This window comes from Lagopus leucura, unplaced genomic scaffold, assembly GCF_019238085.1.
Source record: "Lagopus leucura isolate 7727_CA_CO unplaced genomic scaffold, USGS_WTPT01 35386-0_obj-0_obj, whole genome shotgun sequence".
NCBI lineage: Eukaryota > Metazoa > Chordata > Aves > Galliformes > Phasianidae > Lagopus > Lagopus leucura.
Genome location: NW_024968248.1, coordinates 1 through 15,528, shown reverse-complemented (window position 1 = coordinate 15,528; position 15,528 = coordinate 1). Strand labels below are relative to the sequence as shown.

The 15,528-nt window shown below is 64.9% G+C and overlaps 4 protein-coding genes across 5 annotated transcripts; 1 reads left to right on the top strand and 3 right to left on the bottom strand.

Annotated features, from left to right (window-relative positions):
* Positions 1-235: 235 nt before the first annotated feature.
* OSBPL7 (oxysterol binding protein like 7) lies at positions 236-6,913 on the bottom strand. The gene is made up of 23 exons (XM_042894373.1): positions 6,846-6,913; positions 6,019-6,183; positions 5,714-5,836; positions 5,566-5,619; positions 5,334-5,447; positions 5,137-5,247; positions 4,939-5,059; positions 4,742-4,845; positions 4,577-4,669; positions 4,374-4,503; positions 4,162-4,286; positions 3,846-3,953; positions 3,645-3,776; positions 3,141-3,231; positions 2,790-3,067; positions 2,283-2,420; positions 2,142-2,205; positions 1,989-2,067; positions 1,756-1,900; positions 1,209-1,350; positions 990-1,116; positions 783-905; positions 236-606 (listed from the first exon to the last, which is right to left on the bottom strand). Exons 2-23 carry the CDS (start codon positions 6,109-6,111, stop codon positions 498-500), a joined length of 2,604 nt encoding a protein of 867 aa, XP_042750307.1. The 5' UTR covers positions 6,112-6,183; positions 6,846-6,913; the 3' UTR covers positions 236-497.
* A 505-nt stretch (positions 6,914-7,418) lies between these two features.
* On the bottom strand, positions 7,419-9,286 carry MRPL10 (mitochondrial ribosomal protein L10). Its single transcript, XM_042894377.1, has 5 exons — positions 9,250-9,286; positions 8,980-9,161; positions 8,700-8,864; positions 8,472-8,616; positions 7,419-8,081 (listed from the first exon to the last, which is right to left on the bottom strand). The coding sequence occupies exons 1-5, from the start codon at positions 9,284-9,286 to the stop codon at positions 7,825-7,827; spliced, it is 786 nt and encodes a 261-aa protein (XP_042750311.1). The 3' UTR covers positions 7,419-7,824.
* Positions 9,287-9,433: 147 nt separating this feature from the next.
* On the top strand, positions 9,434-12,415 carry LRRC46 (leucine rich repeat containing 46). Its single transcript, XM_042894376.1, has 8 exons — positions 9,434-9,704; positions 9,780-9,876; positions 9,950-10,058; positions 10,421-10,467; positions 10,659-10,768; positions 11,481-11,550; positions 11,738-11,910; positions 12,051-12,415. Exons 1-8 carry the CDS (start codon positions 9,584-9,586, stop codon positions 12,374-12,376), a joined length of 1,053 nt encoding a protein of 350 aa, XP_042750310.1. The 5' UTR covers positions 9,434-9,583; the 3' UTR covers positions 12,377-12,415.
* A 2-nt stretch (positions 12,416-12,417) lies between these two features.
* SCRN2 (secernin 2) lies at positions 12,418-15,132 on the bottom strand. 2 transcript variants are annotated; one of them, XM_042894375.1, is made up of 9 exons: positions 15,038-15,103; positions 14,450-14,728; positions 14,169-14,350; positions 13,895-14,094; positions 13,558-13,773; positions 13,312-13,477; positions 13,061-13,238; positions 12,778-12,947; positions 12,418-12,515 (listed from the first exon to the last, which is right to left on the bottom strand). In XM_042894375.1, exons 2-8 carry the CDS (start codon positions 14,618-14,620, stop codon positions 12,789-12,791), a joined length of 1,272 nt encoding a protein of 423 aa, XP_042750309.1. In that variant the 5' UTR covers positions 14,621-14,728; positions 15,038-15,103; the 3' UTR covers positions 12,418-12,515; positions 12,778-12,788. The 2 variants fall into 2 exon arrangements, with proteins under 2 accessions (XP_042750309.1, XP_042750308.1); XM_042894374.1 differs by having other exon boundaries at positions 12,418-12,947; positions 15,101-15,132.
* Positions 15,133-15,528: the final 396 nt, after the last annotated feature.

Sequence of the window (15,528 nt, the reverse complement as noted above, 5' to 3'; positions counted from 1 at the left end):
GGGGGTGTTTTTTGTTGTTCTTGGTGGTTATGGGGGGGTTCATGCTGAAGTATTTATTGAGCCCCACATGCCCGGTGCGGGGTGGGGGGCAGCAGCATATCTCGCAATAAAGGGGACGCTGTGGGTGAGGCCTCTTTTCTGTCCTCTGTGGGCGGGTGGAGGGAAACTGAGGCACGGGGGGGGCTGGGGGTGGGGTCCCGAGACCGGCAGGAAGGAAGAGCACCGCAGCCCCCAGTGTCTCTGCAGCCTTTATTACAGCAGAGCTGCCTGTGCAGCTGGGGGTGGGGGGGAGAGATGGGGGGAGGCTGCCCGCCTGCAGGCACCTCAGGACCCCCACCCCACCCAGGGGATGGGGGCAATTCCTGCTTGTTTTGAAATCACAGTTTTGTGCTGGGAACTGCCGGGGCTGGGCACTGCCTGCCCACTGACAGCCGTGGGGGGGGGGTCCTGCACCCCAGTACTTGGGGGGCAGGGGGGGCTCAGCCCATGAGGGGCTGCTACCAGAGCACAGCGCTGTCAAGGTGGGCAAAGCCAGGGTCCAGACGCAGCTTCCAGTAGGTATTATTGGTCACCCACGACTCCTTGCCACTGGCATCTGTCAGCCGCCTGAGGATGGGGTGGGGGTTGGGGGGGCCACACCTCAGCTGCGCCCCCATTGGGGCCCCCCCCCCCCCCCCCCCGCGGCCGCCCCCCCCCGGGGGGGGGGGGGGGGGGGGGGGGGGGCCAACCCCCCGGCGGGGCCCCCCTCCCCCCCCCCCCCCCCCCTCCGCCCTGTTCCCTACCTGAAGAAGCGTGCCTGGTGTGTGATGTTGTTCTCCTCCATCACGCGGCGCCTGTCCCGCTGCAGCTGCTCGATCTGACGCTTCTGCGCCTCAGCTGCCGCCACGTTGCCCTCCTCCAGGTACCTGCAGGGGGGGGCCAAGAGCTGTAAGGAGCCGCCCCCCCTTCCCCCCACCCCGGCACACAGCCCCCATCCCCATGCTGCTCACCGCTGGTCGGGCCGCAGGCGCGTGTCGGTGGAGGGCAGCACCCTGCGCAGCTCAGGCGTGAGCTCGTTCAGCTCCAGCGCGAACTGGGTGAAGCCGTAGTTTCGCTCGTGTTCGGTGGGCATAGGGTCTGATGGGGGGGTTGGGGAGGGTCACATGCTCAGCACTCCCATAGCATCCTAAGCATCCCCCCCCCTACTGTGCCCCCCCCCGGCTCCTTACTGGCTCTCCAGACGCACTGCCCTGGGGCTGGCCCACGGAACAGCCCTTCGTGCCATTTGCCGGCCAGGCGCTCCACCACGGCCCCGCTGCGGCTCAGCACCGCGCCCTGCACTTCGTTGGCACCCGCGCCCCAATACCGTGCCTGGGGAGGAAGGGGAGGCGTGGGGGGCAGTGGGAAAGGATGGGGCCGGGAGGGGTGGGGTTACGGGGAAGGGTTAAAGGCACGGCCGTTCCAAAGGGGCCATTTAGAAAGGGCGGAGTCACTAAGAAGGAGCGGCGCCATGAAGAAAGGCTGGGATCATTCACAAAGGGCGGGGATTCGGGAGGTGGGGCCATTCAGAAAGGATGCGGCACGCGTGGGAAAGGAGCGAGGCAAACGAGGGCCAGTGATTGGCTGAGAAGATCGGCGAATGGGCGGGGCCCTGTCGGGGGGCGGGGCCAGACTATAGTAATACACCGGGATCCGGCGCCGTGTGGGCGGAGCCAGAGCACATCGAGGGGGTGTGGCCAAGAGAGGGGGCGTGGCCGAGCGGTGGGCGGGGCGCACCTTGCAGAAGGTGATCTTGCAGTGGTAGGAGGCGTCCCGCGTGTTGCGGATCAGCACCTCGCCGTAGTGCTCGATCCAGCGCGGGCCGCTGAGCACGTTGTGGATGCAGGTGGTGACCTTGTTCCACTCGAAGTGGTCCCCAGACCTGCCGACAGCCGGCTGAATTTGAGGGGGGGGAGGGAAGGGGCCGCGAGTAGAGGGCTGGAGGGGGTGGGAGGTAGGTTGGCGCTCACCTGGGCAGGCGGACGTTGACGGTGCCCACAGGGACGATCTCCAAGGATTTGCCCCAGAATTTGTTCTTCCATCTCATGTCTGGAGGACGGCGGCAGGTGAGGATCCGGCCCACTCTGTGACCCCTTACGTGGCCCCTGCATCCCCACACCCACCTTGCCAGAAGACGAAGTTGTCAGACTCGGCGTGGCAAGCGGAGATGGGGGGGTGATGGCTGACCTGGGGGAGGATAAAGGAAGAGTCGCTGCCCCTCTGGCCCCCCCATGCCCCTCCCTTCCCACCCAGCCCCACGTTACCTGCTCGCTGATGAAGCGGAAGCCGCGGTCGGGCCGCACACACTCGTAGGTCTCACCCAGCACTGGGTTGAAGGGTTTGCTGCCCGCACGGTAGAAGGTGGAGGCATAGGCAGACACAGCGAAGGCAGCCACGTAGACCTGCACAGCCACACCTGGGTCAATGCACTGGGGGGGCCAGGGCAAACTCATCCCACTTGGGGCGTCCCCTAACCTCACTCACGTCCTTCTGTGTCCTCCCTTCCACATCCATGTAACCCATTTCCCACCAACCTCGTGTCTCCCCAACCCACGTCCCCCAATTCCACGTCCCTCCACGTTCACCCCAATCTGTCCCACCACCTGTGTCCCACCACCCCACATCCCCTCAACTGATGATCCCCCACACATATCTGTCCCAATCCACGTCCCCCCCTGCGCTCCCCCACCCTACATCACTCCAACCTATGTCTCTCACCCTGTGTGTCCCCCCACCCACCCCACCCACATCCCCCACCCCATGTCCCCCACCAGGCGCTGCCGGGGGTCCCGTGCACGGGCGGCGCGGTCGAGCAGTGTGCTGTACTCCAACTCCTCACACAGGCGCTGCAGGGTGTTGAGGGGCTCATTCAGCTGCACCGGCAGAGCCACACGGGACAGATCCTTGCCCACGCTGCTCCGCAGCAGCCCCCACAGGCTCACATCCCCCGGTGGTGCGGGGGGAGCAGGCAGACGGCTCCGACGCTGTGGTCCCGGCCCTGGCAGCTCCAGTGAGGGCAGCTCCACCAGCCCCCCTAGGCTGTCCATTCCTGTGGGACGTTGGGATGTGAAGTGGCGTGCCCCTGCTCCAGCACCCTGTCTCCCCACCTACATGTTCTGTACCTGTTTGGGGACGTCCAGGCCCCACCGGCTCGGCCAGATCCTCATCAATACTGTTGGTAGCTTCACTGATGCAGGACTCATCATCCGACGCCTGGGGACGGGCACAGTCGGGTGGGCTGCAGGGGGGGTGGGGGTCACCCAGCGGGGGGGTTGGTGGGAAGGGCACCCGTGGAGGAGGTTGGTTGTGTGGGACAGGACTGGGGGATCCAACATGGGAACAGTACGGGGATGCAGGGACTGAGGGATGGAGGGAGCTGGGGGGGGAAGCCTGGTTCCACTACTAGGCTCAGAGAGTGGGGATCCCCCAAACACCCTGTTTGGGGGGACTGTGGGTAGCTGGAAGAGACAAAGGAACAAGAGAGGACATGGAGGCCTGGGCTGGCTAATGGAGAGGAAGGGGGTGAGAGAACAGAGAGATGAACTGACTGGAGCAGCACCAAGCCTGGGGGTCCCATTCGGCTTTGCAGAGCCCTCCCTGCCCATCCCTATCCTAAGATCCCCCACCTCATTCTCAGAGGAGCTGGCAGAGAGGAACACCTCACAGGCATCGAAGAACTCAGTGTGCGAATCGGCCAGCGAGGCGATGCTGCGCTGCGAGCGCTGCTGCTCCCGGCCTTTGGCAGGCAGCATGTCGGGCTGCAGGGACAGCAGGGCTCAGCATCCACTCCATTGCCCCCCCGGTCCCATCCCCTGCCCCCACATCACCTCATCGGGGAGTAGTGAGGCAAAGGAGTCCATGGTGGTGTCAGAGGAAACGGAGAGTGAATGGAAGCGCTGCAGCCCATCCCGTGGCTCCAGGCCTGGCAGGGGGGCCTGCGGAGGGGCTGAGCTGAGCCAAATCCCCCACAGCATCCTCCCAATTCCATGCAGGGGCTCAGGTGTACACACAGGGTCACCCAGACCCCCAGCATTTGGACAAAGCCGCGATGACTTGCAGCGCACCCCCAGGACAGGGGCAGCCCCTCCAGACCTGTGCCCCCTGACCCCAGCACGGCCCCCTCAGGCCCACAGCCCCTCTCACCCCAGTGGGACCAGCACTGCCGGGGCGTGGGGCTGAGCGTCGACGGTCCAATGCCCGCTGCATGTCCTCCAGGCGAGCCCTCTCAGCCGTCAGTGCCGTCACCACGCTGCTGAGTGAGCCGTGCACTGCAGGGACAGGGGCGGGCGGTGAGGTTGTGGCATCATTTCCCCTCCCCGCAGTCCCCCCCGCTGGGGCTGCCCCCCGTGGCCCACCTTTCTGTGCCAGCATCCAGAAGCTGCGCTGCAGCTGGCTGTACTCAGGAGGCAGGCTGAAGGGCAGCTGGCCCTGGCTGGGCTCCAGGTAACGCGAAAGGTTGGGGACGGAGCCGTGCAGCCGCCCCACCTGGAGGGGAAAGGGGGCTCAGCAAGAGATCCAGCCCCGGGTTCGGCACACACAGGGCCTGCACCCGCCTCACCCGTCCGATGGTGTCATCCTTGGCAAAGCTCTGAGTGCACCACATCCTGGTGGTCCTCCGACCCTTCTTGGGCCTCTCCGTGGCAGCTGAGGGCTGCGGGAGGGGGATGGGCAGTGAGAGCGGGGCTGGGGGCTGCGAGGATCGGCCCCACACTCTGGCACTCACCTGGGTGCTGGAGATGAGGGGCGCGGAGGGGATGCGGTGCAGGGACTCGAGGCTCTGCAGCATCTCTGTCAGCTCCCGCAGCTGTGCCTGGCACGCTGACAGCTCTGAGTGGGAGCGGAGGTGCTTCGGTCAGGGATGGGGATGGAGACGATGGAGATGGGGATGATGGAAGTGGGGCCCCTCCCTTTCCTGCTCACCAGCTGAGCAGCGCTCCAGCCCCTCACTGTCCTTCAGCCACGCATCCACCTTGTCCCTGGAGCTGGCGAGGGCAGACAGGGCAGGGGCGCTGCCAGAGGGCATGATCCGTGTCCACAGACCCTGAAGATAGAAAGGATGCCATCAGGAGCCCCATTCCCAGACACGGTCCCACGTGTCCACCCCAAGATGCCACCGACCTGTGAGGAGCTGGGGGTCCTCCTGGCAGAAGCGAATGGGTCTGGACTCTCCCCCTGATGATGGGAGCAGAGGCTGCTCACCCAGCTGGCAAAGAGCTCTGCAGATTTGATCTGTGGGACAGACGGTGGGTGTGTGGGAGCGAACAGCCCAGTCCCCTCCGAGCCCCAGCTCCATCTCCTTCTGGGTGCCCCCAGACCTTGAGGTGGTAGATGTTCTCCTCTGTGTCCAGGTCCACCCGCTGCGCCTTCTTGTTGACGGACATGACAGACTGACGGACATCAATGGCACCGTGCAGCTTGCCCTTGAGGACCTGGGGAGCCCAGGGACCCCAGTCAAGAGGAGACTCCCTTCCTTATGGCAAAATGGGGTCTCCCCCCAACCAGATCCCATAGGGAGGCTGCACAGGCGCAGCTCAGCCCCATACTCACATCCTGGCGCGTGGTGGCATATTTCAGGATGCCATTTTCCAGCACAAAGTACCTCTGGGGACAGAGACAGAGGTGAATCCCTACAGCCCCCATTGCAGGGGCCTAAACCTGCGCAGGGCCGGGCACGCTGCCCCCAGCACCCCGTTACCTTGTGCCAGCCCTTCAGGGGCCACTTTCTCTTCTTGAGCAGGTAGCCCTCCTGCCTCTCCGGATCCCGGCCTGGGCTGCCCCGACCTCGTGGCTCCTCCACCACCTCCCAGCTCTCCGAGCCCTATGGAGACAGAGGTCAGCAGGAGGGATCCTGCAACAGCCACCGCTTCCAGCTCCCACCTTGTCCCCCAGGGGTACCAGGGCATCTCTGTATCCCTCTGATCAGAGCAGAGTGAAGCCCGCCTGAGACCCCACAACACCCCTGAGGCTGGATGCAGTTTGGATCCCACTGAGGTCCCCGACCTGCTGGATGCTGCTGTGCTTGGAAGACACGGTGCTGTTGGAGCGTGACAGGGCCTTTCTGGGAGAAGATGGATCCTTTTCATGGCTGCCCATGGCCAGTGGGCACAGGAGGGTCCACGCTGAAGGGTCTGAGCTCAGCTGTCACAGTCCAGGAGGTGGGACCCACTGTGGGGAGGGGGAGCCTGGTCAGGGACCCCTGTGTGGAGGTCCCCGGCTGGGGACCCCCCTACCCGCAGCCCTGCTGCCCCCCACCAAGGGCAACGGAGCGGTCCCGGGATGGGGGCAAAGCAGAACCGTCCCCTGCACGCCCACAACCCGCACCTCCCCGCTCCGTGGGTGCCCACGCCCGGGCAGAGCGGTGTCCCCGTGCCTCAGTTTCCCCACGGAGGTTCCTCCCGGAGCCGGAAGCCGTGCCCGGTGCCGCCCCGCCCTGCCCCGCCTTACCTCGCCCGTACGGCGGGTCCAGAGTCCGGTCCGCATCCCACGAGCAGCTCGGTGGGTTCCCCTTCTCGCCCCCCCCCCCCACCCCCTCGCCCAGCGCTGCCCCGGGAGCCCCTCCGACAACGGGAAGCGGCAGCCGCGGCCCCGTCCGAGAGCAGAGGGGATGCGGACGGTCCGGGGGTCTCCGCGCCGTCCCGCAGCAGCGGCCCCGACGCCCCTCCGGTAACGGGAAAATCCCCGCGCATCGCTCAGCCCGACCCCACCGCCGTCAGCCCCGGAGCGGGGCAGCGCGCCCGGCCCCGGCGGGCAGCAGACGCCCGTTGAAAGGGGAGCGGGACCGGAGCCCCCCCGCCCCCCTCCTCCCCCGGTGGTTCCCGGTTGTTCACCTGTGCGGACGACGGGCGCAGAGCCAGGGCCGGGGCCGGTCGCATCCCGCCCGGCGGTTGCAGGAAGCGGAACACGGAAGGAGGCGGAGGCACCGGGTCACAGCCGCTCGGTTCTGCCCCCTGCACCGTGGAGGACCGGAGCCGACAGCGCCGAGAGCCCCGAGACCCCGCCGCGGTACCGCCGCCCCAACTTTGCCGGCTGCACCGGAGGCTCCGTGCGTTGGGATCGCGTCCGACCCCGGAGCGCTCAGCCCGCGCCCTCCCCCTTCCCCAAACCCTTCCTCGCCCCGGGAAATCGGACGCGTTGAGAGCAACAGAGCCACAACGCGGCCTCCCCCAGGCTGAGCTCCCCTTGCTCTGCCCCACACCCCACTGCGGCGCCCCACGGAGCAGGGAAACCCACCCGGGGCTTTGGGGTCTCCTTCCCACCCCACCACAGCTCCTGCCCGGCTGGGGCTCTGCTGTGACAATGGAGAGATGGGGGCCAAGGAGAAGGATGCATTTGAACTCATACTTGAGAATGCAGAAGAACCCCCAGCCCACCCTTCCCAGAGATGAACCAGGCCTCCAGGATCGCTACCACCACGCAGCCAACTTTAATGCAACAGCCAGCAGCCCCACGCGCTCAGCTCCATGCCCGCCATACAGGGAGAGCTGCAGCACACTCCTGCACGCCACTGGTGGCTCAGAGCATTGGATGTCCTCCGTGCCAGCACTGCCACAGGTCTCTGCCCCCTTCAGTCAGAACCAGAGCTTCCCTCAGCACGTCCCACAGCACCCAAAGCACAGCTGGGCTGACCCCATGTGCCACTGGTGCATGCAGACTGGATGGAGAGCACTGGAGCGGAGCAAAGGGATGAGCTGGGCCAGCAGCGCTGCACTCAGACCCACTGCTGGTTGCCCATGCATGGCTGAACCTCCAAGCCCTGCCTGCAAGCACAGCTGGTGAATGGGCACAACTGGGGGCTGGGGATGAGTGTCACTGTGTCCCCGAGCTCTGGGCAGGCTCTGTCCCTGCTGGGCTCTCTGTCTTGCCAGCCCCAGCCTGCAGCTGGTGGATGTGCCCGTCCAGCAGTGCTGTGAGGTGTGCGGCTCCGTGCTGCAGCATGGAACACGTCTGGGAGGGCAGGAGTGCCAGGGCGCCCAGCGTCTGCCCCTGCGAGGCCTCCAGTGAGGGGAGCTTGGCAAAGTTCTCCACCCCCTGCCTGCTCAGGATGGTGTCGTCAATGCAGGCACCTGAAAGAGAAGCAGGCACAGCTGAGGGGCAGCAGTGTGCTGCGAGGACTGAAGTGTTTGTGCTGGAGCTCCTGGCATTGAAGGCTGCCAAGATGGGGACAGGGGACAGCTGCAACCCCACAAGCAGCTGCTCTGCCCCCATCTCCTCCTCACGCCTGGGGAACCACTTCAAAGAATCACAGAATATCCCGAGGTTTAAGGGACCCATAAGGATCCACACAGGACCACCCAAAGATCACATGGCTAAGAATGCCATCCAGATGCTTCCTGAACTCGGTACCATGATCTGGGCAGCTTGGTCCATGCCCACAACCCTCTGGTGAAGAACCTGTTCCCGATATCCAACCTCTCCTCCCCCAGCTGCATCATGCAGGAGCCCCGGGCTCTCACCCAGCAGGTTGATCTGCGGCACTCCCTTCAGGATGCGCAGCATCTCCTTGGCCTTCGTTTCTGGGCTCACCAGAAGGATATTGCGGGACACAAAGAGCGGGAGGAGGTTCTTATAGCGAGACTGGGACAGCACTGGGCGGACGATCTGTGGGAGGCAGCACTCAGTGGAGGGGAAGGAGGCCTGGGGGCTGCAGCAGGGGGAGCCCTGCAGCTTCCCCAGCCCCCTACCTCGTTCAGGACGAATTTGACCTCAATATTGTGCTTCCGCAGGTAGTGCCTCATCAGCACCATATCCTCCCCGGGCATGTAGTTGTATTGACACACCGCGACCATCCGGTTGTCCCGGAACACCTCCTCCACCTGCCGCCGGAGCAGCCGGGCGTAGCCGTACTCCTGCAGAGAGGAAGCGGCCACGGGAGCGCCACGGCCCCGCACCTGGGGGACACCGCTGGGCCTGCACGGGGCCTACAGCGTGCAGCCCGCAGCTCCTGGGGCGGCCCAGCGTTACCTCCTCCTCCTCCTCCTTCTCCGCCTTCCTCTTAGCAGGCAGGCAGCGCTCGGGGACGGCGGGCCTCGGCGCGATGTACTCGGTGACGGCCATCAGCTTCTGGCGCTGGAAGTGCATGGCCTTCCAGTGCCGGGTGACCGCCTTAGAGGCGCGCCGGACGAGCTGCAGGGCGGGCAGCCAGCCTGCGGGGACAGAGAAGCGCTCAGGAGGAGCAGGGAGGGAGCCGGGCCGCGGAAAGGAGCACCGTGCCCGCCCGAGCCCCGCACTCACCCCGCCGCCACGGCGCAGGGCCGCTCAGCGCCGCCATCTTTGCCGCGGATGCGCGGAGCCTTGTGGGGAGGCGGGGCGTCGGTTGCGCGCATGCGCCGGGGTGCTGTAAAGCCCCGCCCCTTCCGGTGCGCTCCTTCCGGCGCGTCCCGTCTCTTAGCAACCGGCGCGCTGCGGCCTGCTTGTGGGTCGCAGTGTTCTGGGCTGGGCCTGCTGCCCACCCGGCCCGGCGCATCCCTGGCCCTCCTGTTCCCGCCTGTTCCCGCTCCCCGTTTATTCCCCTCCCATTGCTGCCTCTCTCTTTCTACCCGGTGCCTTTTCCCCTCACGGAGGCGACATGTCTGCCCCAGCCCTCCCGCGCATCCCCCTATCCGCACAGCACAAGGTCACGACGAGGGGGCAGAGATCCTGCTCGCCAGCACCCACCGTGGCTGGGGAGGAGGAGGCTCTGCCTGGGGGTGAGTGTGCCGTCACAGAGCCTGCTGACTGGGATGCAGGGGGTTGAAGCCGCTGCTGAGCCTGGTTTCCTCCAGGTTGTGAGCAGATGTCCCTGGGGGTGACCCTCACTGACCGCCTTATGGCTGCACGGAGCTTTCCTGGGCTGGGGGAGACCGTGAGACCAGAGAGCTGGTGAGAAACCATGGGGAGACCAGCAGGTGGAGGGTGGGCACAACAGGCTCCCTCAGAACAATCCTTTCACCAGCTCCGAGGAGCTGCCAGCCCTCCAGACCATCCGCTTGGACCGGGAGGATATCTGCACCACTGGGAGGCTGGGGAGCCTGCCGGGGATTCACAGCCTCTACCTGCAGCGGGTAAGGTAGCAGGCAGAGCCTGGTCCTATGGGGAACAGCCTCCTTTGGGGCCAGCATAAACACCCCCATTTCTGCCCCCCAGCACTGCCAGAGAGACCTCTGGTTCTCCCTTCCTATGACATAATTTGAGTGAGGTTCTGGCTTTTCTAAACCCAACTGAGGAGCCTTAGTTCTACTGGAGCTCCCATGCAGCCCCCACACCCTCTCCATAAAGCTCCTAGAGGAGATGGTGAACACTGTTGTTGCACATGAGATTGGAATGATTCTGGAGTGCTCCTGAACTCTGATTTTCCATGCAGTAGAAAATCATGTTGTTGTGTTGTGTTTGTTTTTTTGTTTTGTTTTGTTTTGTTTTTCCCCAGAACCGAATTGAGAAAATTGAGAACCTGGACTGCTTTGCCAACCTGCAGTGAGTGCCACTAAGGGGATGCATGTGATCAAGGGAGCATTCAAGTTACAGGATGACTTTGCAGTGGTTTGTCACAAGGGTTTGCCATCCTCAGACCAGCAATGCTGCACGGCTGTCACCCTGGGGACCACAGTGTCCCATCTCCAGAGGGGGGTCACAGCTCCTGCTTCTGCCCTCCCTGTGCTCCCCAGGTTCCTCTCACTGGCTGGAAACTGCATCCGCAAGGTGGAGAACCTACGGCCCCTGCAACACCTGCGCTTCCTGGACCTGTCCCAGAACCAGATCCAGACTCTGGATGCAGGTGGGGTGGCACCAGCAGAGCCTTGGCCCTGTCCCTGCACTCTGAAGCACTTGGGTCCCAGCAGAACTCCAGCACAGCCATCCTGGGGTTGGGGTGTGTGTCTCAGCAGGGCACTGGGAGCCCCACAGGTGGCTTTGAGTGAGCCTTTCCCCTAGCAAACTCCAGGTGTCTGCTTCCACCTTGTGTTCTGCTTCAGCAGAACATGGAAAGCAGCTCCTGGCAGCCTCGGGGATCTCAACCTGAACCGCTCCAGCCCTCTTCAACCCAGAAGGTGTTTCCTGCCCCTACAAGGCAGAGATGGTGCAGATAGGCTCACACTGCCTCAGCCTTCTGGGAGGATCCTCTCCTGGATGTTTTCTGGCACAAAGAGAAGGGATGGAGAGGCATTTTCCCTCTGCTCTTCTGCAGTGTTTCTAGTGTGCTATCTTCTGTTTGCAGACAGATGTGAGAAAGGCAACAGTGACAGTCTGGGAAAGGGAGAAGCCTCTTTTCTCACTATCAGATTGTATGGAATACGTGTCCCCTCCCTCCCTGCCTCAGTTTCCCCAGCTTTGAGATGAGAGGCAGCTTCCCACGGCAGGGCTGTGGCCTCAGGAATGCATGTGAAGCACTCCAGGAGGCAGCAGCAGCACGCAGGGTTTGCTGCACACACGGAGCAGGTGGGGCTCAGCCCCCTTCTCAATGTCTTTTTTCCTCCCTTTGATGTGTGCAGATGAGCTGCCCCGCAGCCTCCGCCTCCTGGACTTGACAGGAAATGAATGCACCCACCAACCCGGCTACAGGTGGGTTGGGAAAGCCCCAAACGGTGAGCAGGGGGGGGAGAGCAAGCCCCCAAAACCCTGTGAGCTCAAATGTTGTGTTCAACACCTCACCCAGACCCAGGAAATCTGAGCCTGCATCTGCCCAGGTGGGGCAGGGGGGGCTGCGGTGCTTCTCCCAACATGTCTGCTGTTTGCTTGCTGCTTGCAGGGAGCTGGTGGTGGGAGCCCTGCCCCATCTACTGCAGTTGGACTCCCAGCCCCTCCATGGCTGCGTGGATCCTGTCCCAGATGAGAAAGAGGAGGAGAAACATTGCTCCAGCAGTGAGGATAGCGACGATGAGTTGTTCTCTGAGCTGGGTGCCCCGTTCACCACAGGCAAAGGTGCCCAGACTGAAGCAAGACATGCTGCATGCTTGGGGGTCTCTGTGTCCCCACGGGTGACACAAACACCAAGGAGCTCAGCTGGCTGTGGCGAGCTCTCTTCTCATTCCTCTCTCCCTCCTTCCCACCATCCCTGGCAGATTTCTTCACAGACCTGCAGCAGGAGCTGGCTGGGCGCTCTCAGAGGAGGCAGAGGGAGGCCCTGGAGGAACACCAGGCCCGTCTGCGGGAGCTGCAGGAGCACAGGGGTCTGCTGCTGCCCCCCTTATCGCTGTGCTCACTGGGCACAGAGAGCTGCCTGCCCCCCAGCCCAGGAACCAGCACAGCCCCTGGCCCTGGGCAGTCTCAGCTCCATCCCCAGGCAAAGCCTGGACAAAGCCAGCAGCCAAAACCAGCTGCCATCCTGAGCCAACCCCGGCCCACAGCCCTGCAAGGGGAACCTTGTACCAAAGGGGCAGGGAAATAGGCAGCACCTCAGGTACGTGGCACCAGCACAGTGCTGCACAGTTGGAATTAAAGCCTCTTTATTCTTACGTCGATCTCTGTCTGCTGCAGAGCCCTGCAGCCTGGGTCCTCTGCTGAGGGACTGAACGTGAGCAGCTCTGCTAATGGTGGGAACAACGTGCCAAGCTGAGAAAGGGAACCCTACCCCCCCCCTCCCTGGACCCCCCCTTTCACACCACAAGCACTGATTGATTGCTCAGGGCTGGAGGTGCTGGTGGAGCCATTCCCCTCCACAGCTCCAAAACGAGAGGAGGTGAGGAACCAGGACGGGGCACCAGGAAGGGTTTCTCACCCCCAGGTGGGAACAGTGCTGTGGGTTCTGAGCTGGAGCCCGACCTCAGCTCCTCTCCTCTCCTAACCCACCTGCGTGGGGTTTATTTGTAAAACTTCATCTCTGCATCCACGCAGTCGAAGAAGAGCTCAGCCAGCTCCTCCGGCCTTGGCGCCACGTTCCCTGCCAGCAGCGCGTTCGCTGCCTCCAAGCCCTGCTTCTCCAGGTCCCGCAGCGTCTGCAGGAGCTCCCGGCCCCGCGCCTGGTGGGGTTGGGGACAAAAAAAAGCTGAGGATGGGAGCCATCAGGACATCCCACCGCCTCCCACGTTGCCATGGGACAGAACGAGGGCCATCGGGAAGGGCTCGCTGCTACCTGGTCCTTCTCCATCAGCTCCAGCGCTGCCTGGTGCCGGCGGTAAAGCTCATGCCTCCGATCGACGGCGCTCTGGAAGCGTGGCACCTTCTTGGCAGGGTCGTCACGGAAGGTGGGAGAAATCACCTGCGGTGCAGGTTTAAGGCCGGGCACGAAGATGAAGGGTTTGAAGACAGACCTGGTGGAAAGCAGAAGGGACGCTCAGCCCAGGGCACGGCTGTGTCTCGTGTTCATCATCCTGGAGTCCTCACCTGGAAGGGTCCGGAGTGGCTGTGAAGAAATGGATGCAGGGCAAGGCAGGGTCCTGGGGCAGCACAGACACCATGCTGCCCGCCGTGCGGAAACCTTCCGAGTCCACGCAGATGCCGCTGTCCTTGTCCCTCAGGATGGCCATGAATGTCTCTGCTGTGATGTGTCCTGGTAGGCAAAGCAGACCCATGTCGCTGCTGGCTGCCATGGAGCAAGCTGGGGGCTGCTCTTGCCATCCCCATCCTCACCTGCGTGCTGCTGCAGCAGCTCCTTGCCAGCACGATAGCGGGTTTTGGCAGCCTCCATGCGTGGTGGCTGCTGTGCCAGGGAGAAGACCTCAGCAAAGCTGAACTGGCCAGCCCCGCTCCACCAGCCCTGGCTCTGGGCTCGCTGCCGCAGCCCCGGATGCTCAGCTGTGATGTCCGTCCCGATGCTGAGCTGGTTGGAGATATTGCGGCTGCCCTCTGTGGAGCTCAGGATTTGTCAGGTATGGGGCAGACCCCGGGGGATGGGGCTCCCCAAATTAACCCTGCCTGAAGCTGAGTGTGCGCTCACAGGCTCCCACCACCGCCGGTGCCTGCTCACCTCGGATCTGCTGGGCTGCCCAATAGCTGCCGGCCGTCTCCAGCACCCAGGCCTCGTGGCGATCAGCCAGCAGGAAGGTGTTGTGGTACACAAATGGTGTGGGCTCCTCCTTGCAGCTCCCACCCTGCCCGTGCTTCTCCAGCAGGGCTGTGATGACATCCAATGCTTCCCGGGCAGAGCCGCCCCTCTCCAAGCCCAGCCTGCAGCACGGCGGCACCCCATGGGCCACGTGCACCCCAGGGGAACTGCGGGGTGATGAGGGGATGCTCCTCACCTCACCAGGTCCATACCCAGCAGCGCCTCATCCTCCCCAACAGGCTCACGGGTCCATACGCCCTCGTTGCCCACGCAGACACCGTGCTCGTTGGCACCCATCTCGGCACCCCACAGCCAGGCAGGACGGCTCAGCACCACCGCGTGGGTCCGCTCCACCTGCTCGATCTCGATGTAGGTGCACTGAGGGGAGACGGCAGGGCTGAGACCCAGCGCGCTCATCACACCGCTGGCACGGGGACACCGAGAGCCGTCACGCCGCTGCCCTGGCACGGTTCTCACCTGCACTTTGTCCCCGGGGCGATGGACGGCGGAGGGGATGTAGGCGATTTCCTGCACTTCGTGCCGCGGGCGGTCGGCGTTCTTGCCGAAGACGACAGCGGGCGCTGCGGTGTGCGGAGGCAGCGCCACGAAGCAGTCGCAGGATGAGGGTGCGTGATCCCGGCCTGCCATCCTGAACCGGGGCACCGACGGCAGCGTCACCCCTCGTCCGTCCGTCCGGGCCGTGCAGCTGCCCTCAGGGTCCCCCTCGGTGCTGGCAGCCGTTGGACAGATGGGGTCCTGCGGTGTGAGGTGGGACACGGATAGCAGCGGCCCCAATTCTGGGGCACAGCACCGAACGTGGAGGGTGGCCCGAAGGGGGGGGGGGGGGGGGGGCCCCCCCCCCCCCCCCCCCGGGGGGGGCCCCCCCCCCCCCCGACCCGGCCCCCCCCCCCCCCCCCCCCGCGGGCCCCCCCCCCCCCGCCCCCGGGCCCCCGGGGGGGGGGGGGGGGGGGGGCCCCCCACCTTCCCCAGCATCTCCTGTCTGGGAGCCCGGCAGCTCTGCACGAACCGGAACCCCCGCACCGACCGGGAACGGACCCCCCGTACCAACACCCCGCTACCGGACTCCCGACCCGGACGATCCCCGTTACCGGACTTGCGGCCCCGGACCTGCCGCTGCCTCCGTGCCGTCTCCTCCCCTCGACTCCCGGTTCCGCCCTCCTCGTCCCCGCCCGCCCCGTCCCGTTCCGTTCGGCCGACGGCGGCGCCCGGTGGCCGGAGGTCGCAGGGCGGTGGCACCGGGACGCGCCACCCCCCCTTCGGTGCACCCCGGTCCGATGGCGCCCAGCGGTGCAGGATGAGACCCTGCCGGACGTCCCCCTCAAAAAAAAAGGAGACGGAGAACCGGGCCGTGGAAAAACGCGCTTTATTCCGGTACAAAACGAGCCCCAGCCCCGCAGCCTCCCCCAGCACGGACCCCCCCCTCTCGCTCCCCCCGCAGCTCCTCGGCCGCCCCCGGCCCGGGCAAGGTTGGGCGGGGGATCCCGGGGCCGGCGCTGCCGGTTCCTCCCCGCCCCGGGGCGGTGCTCGGGGGGGGG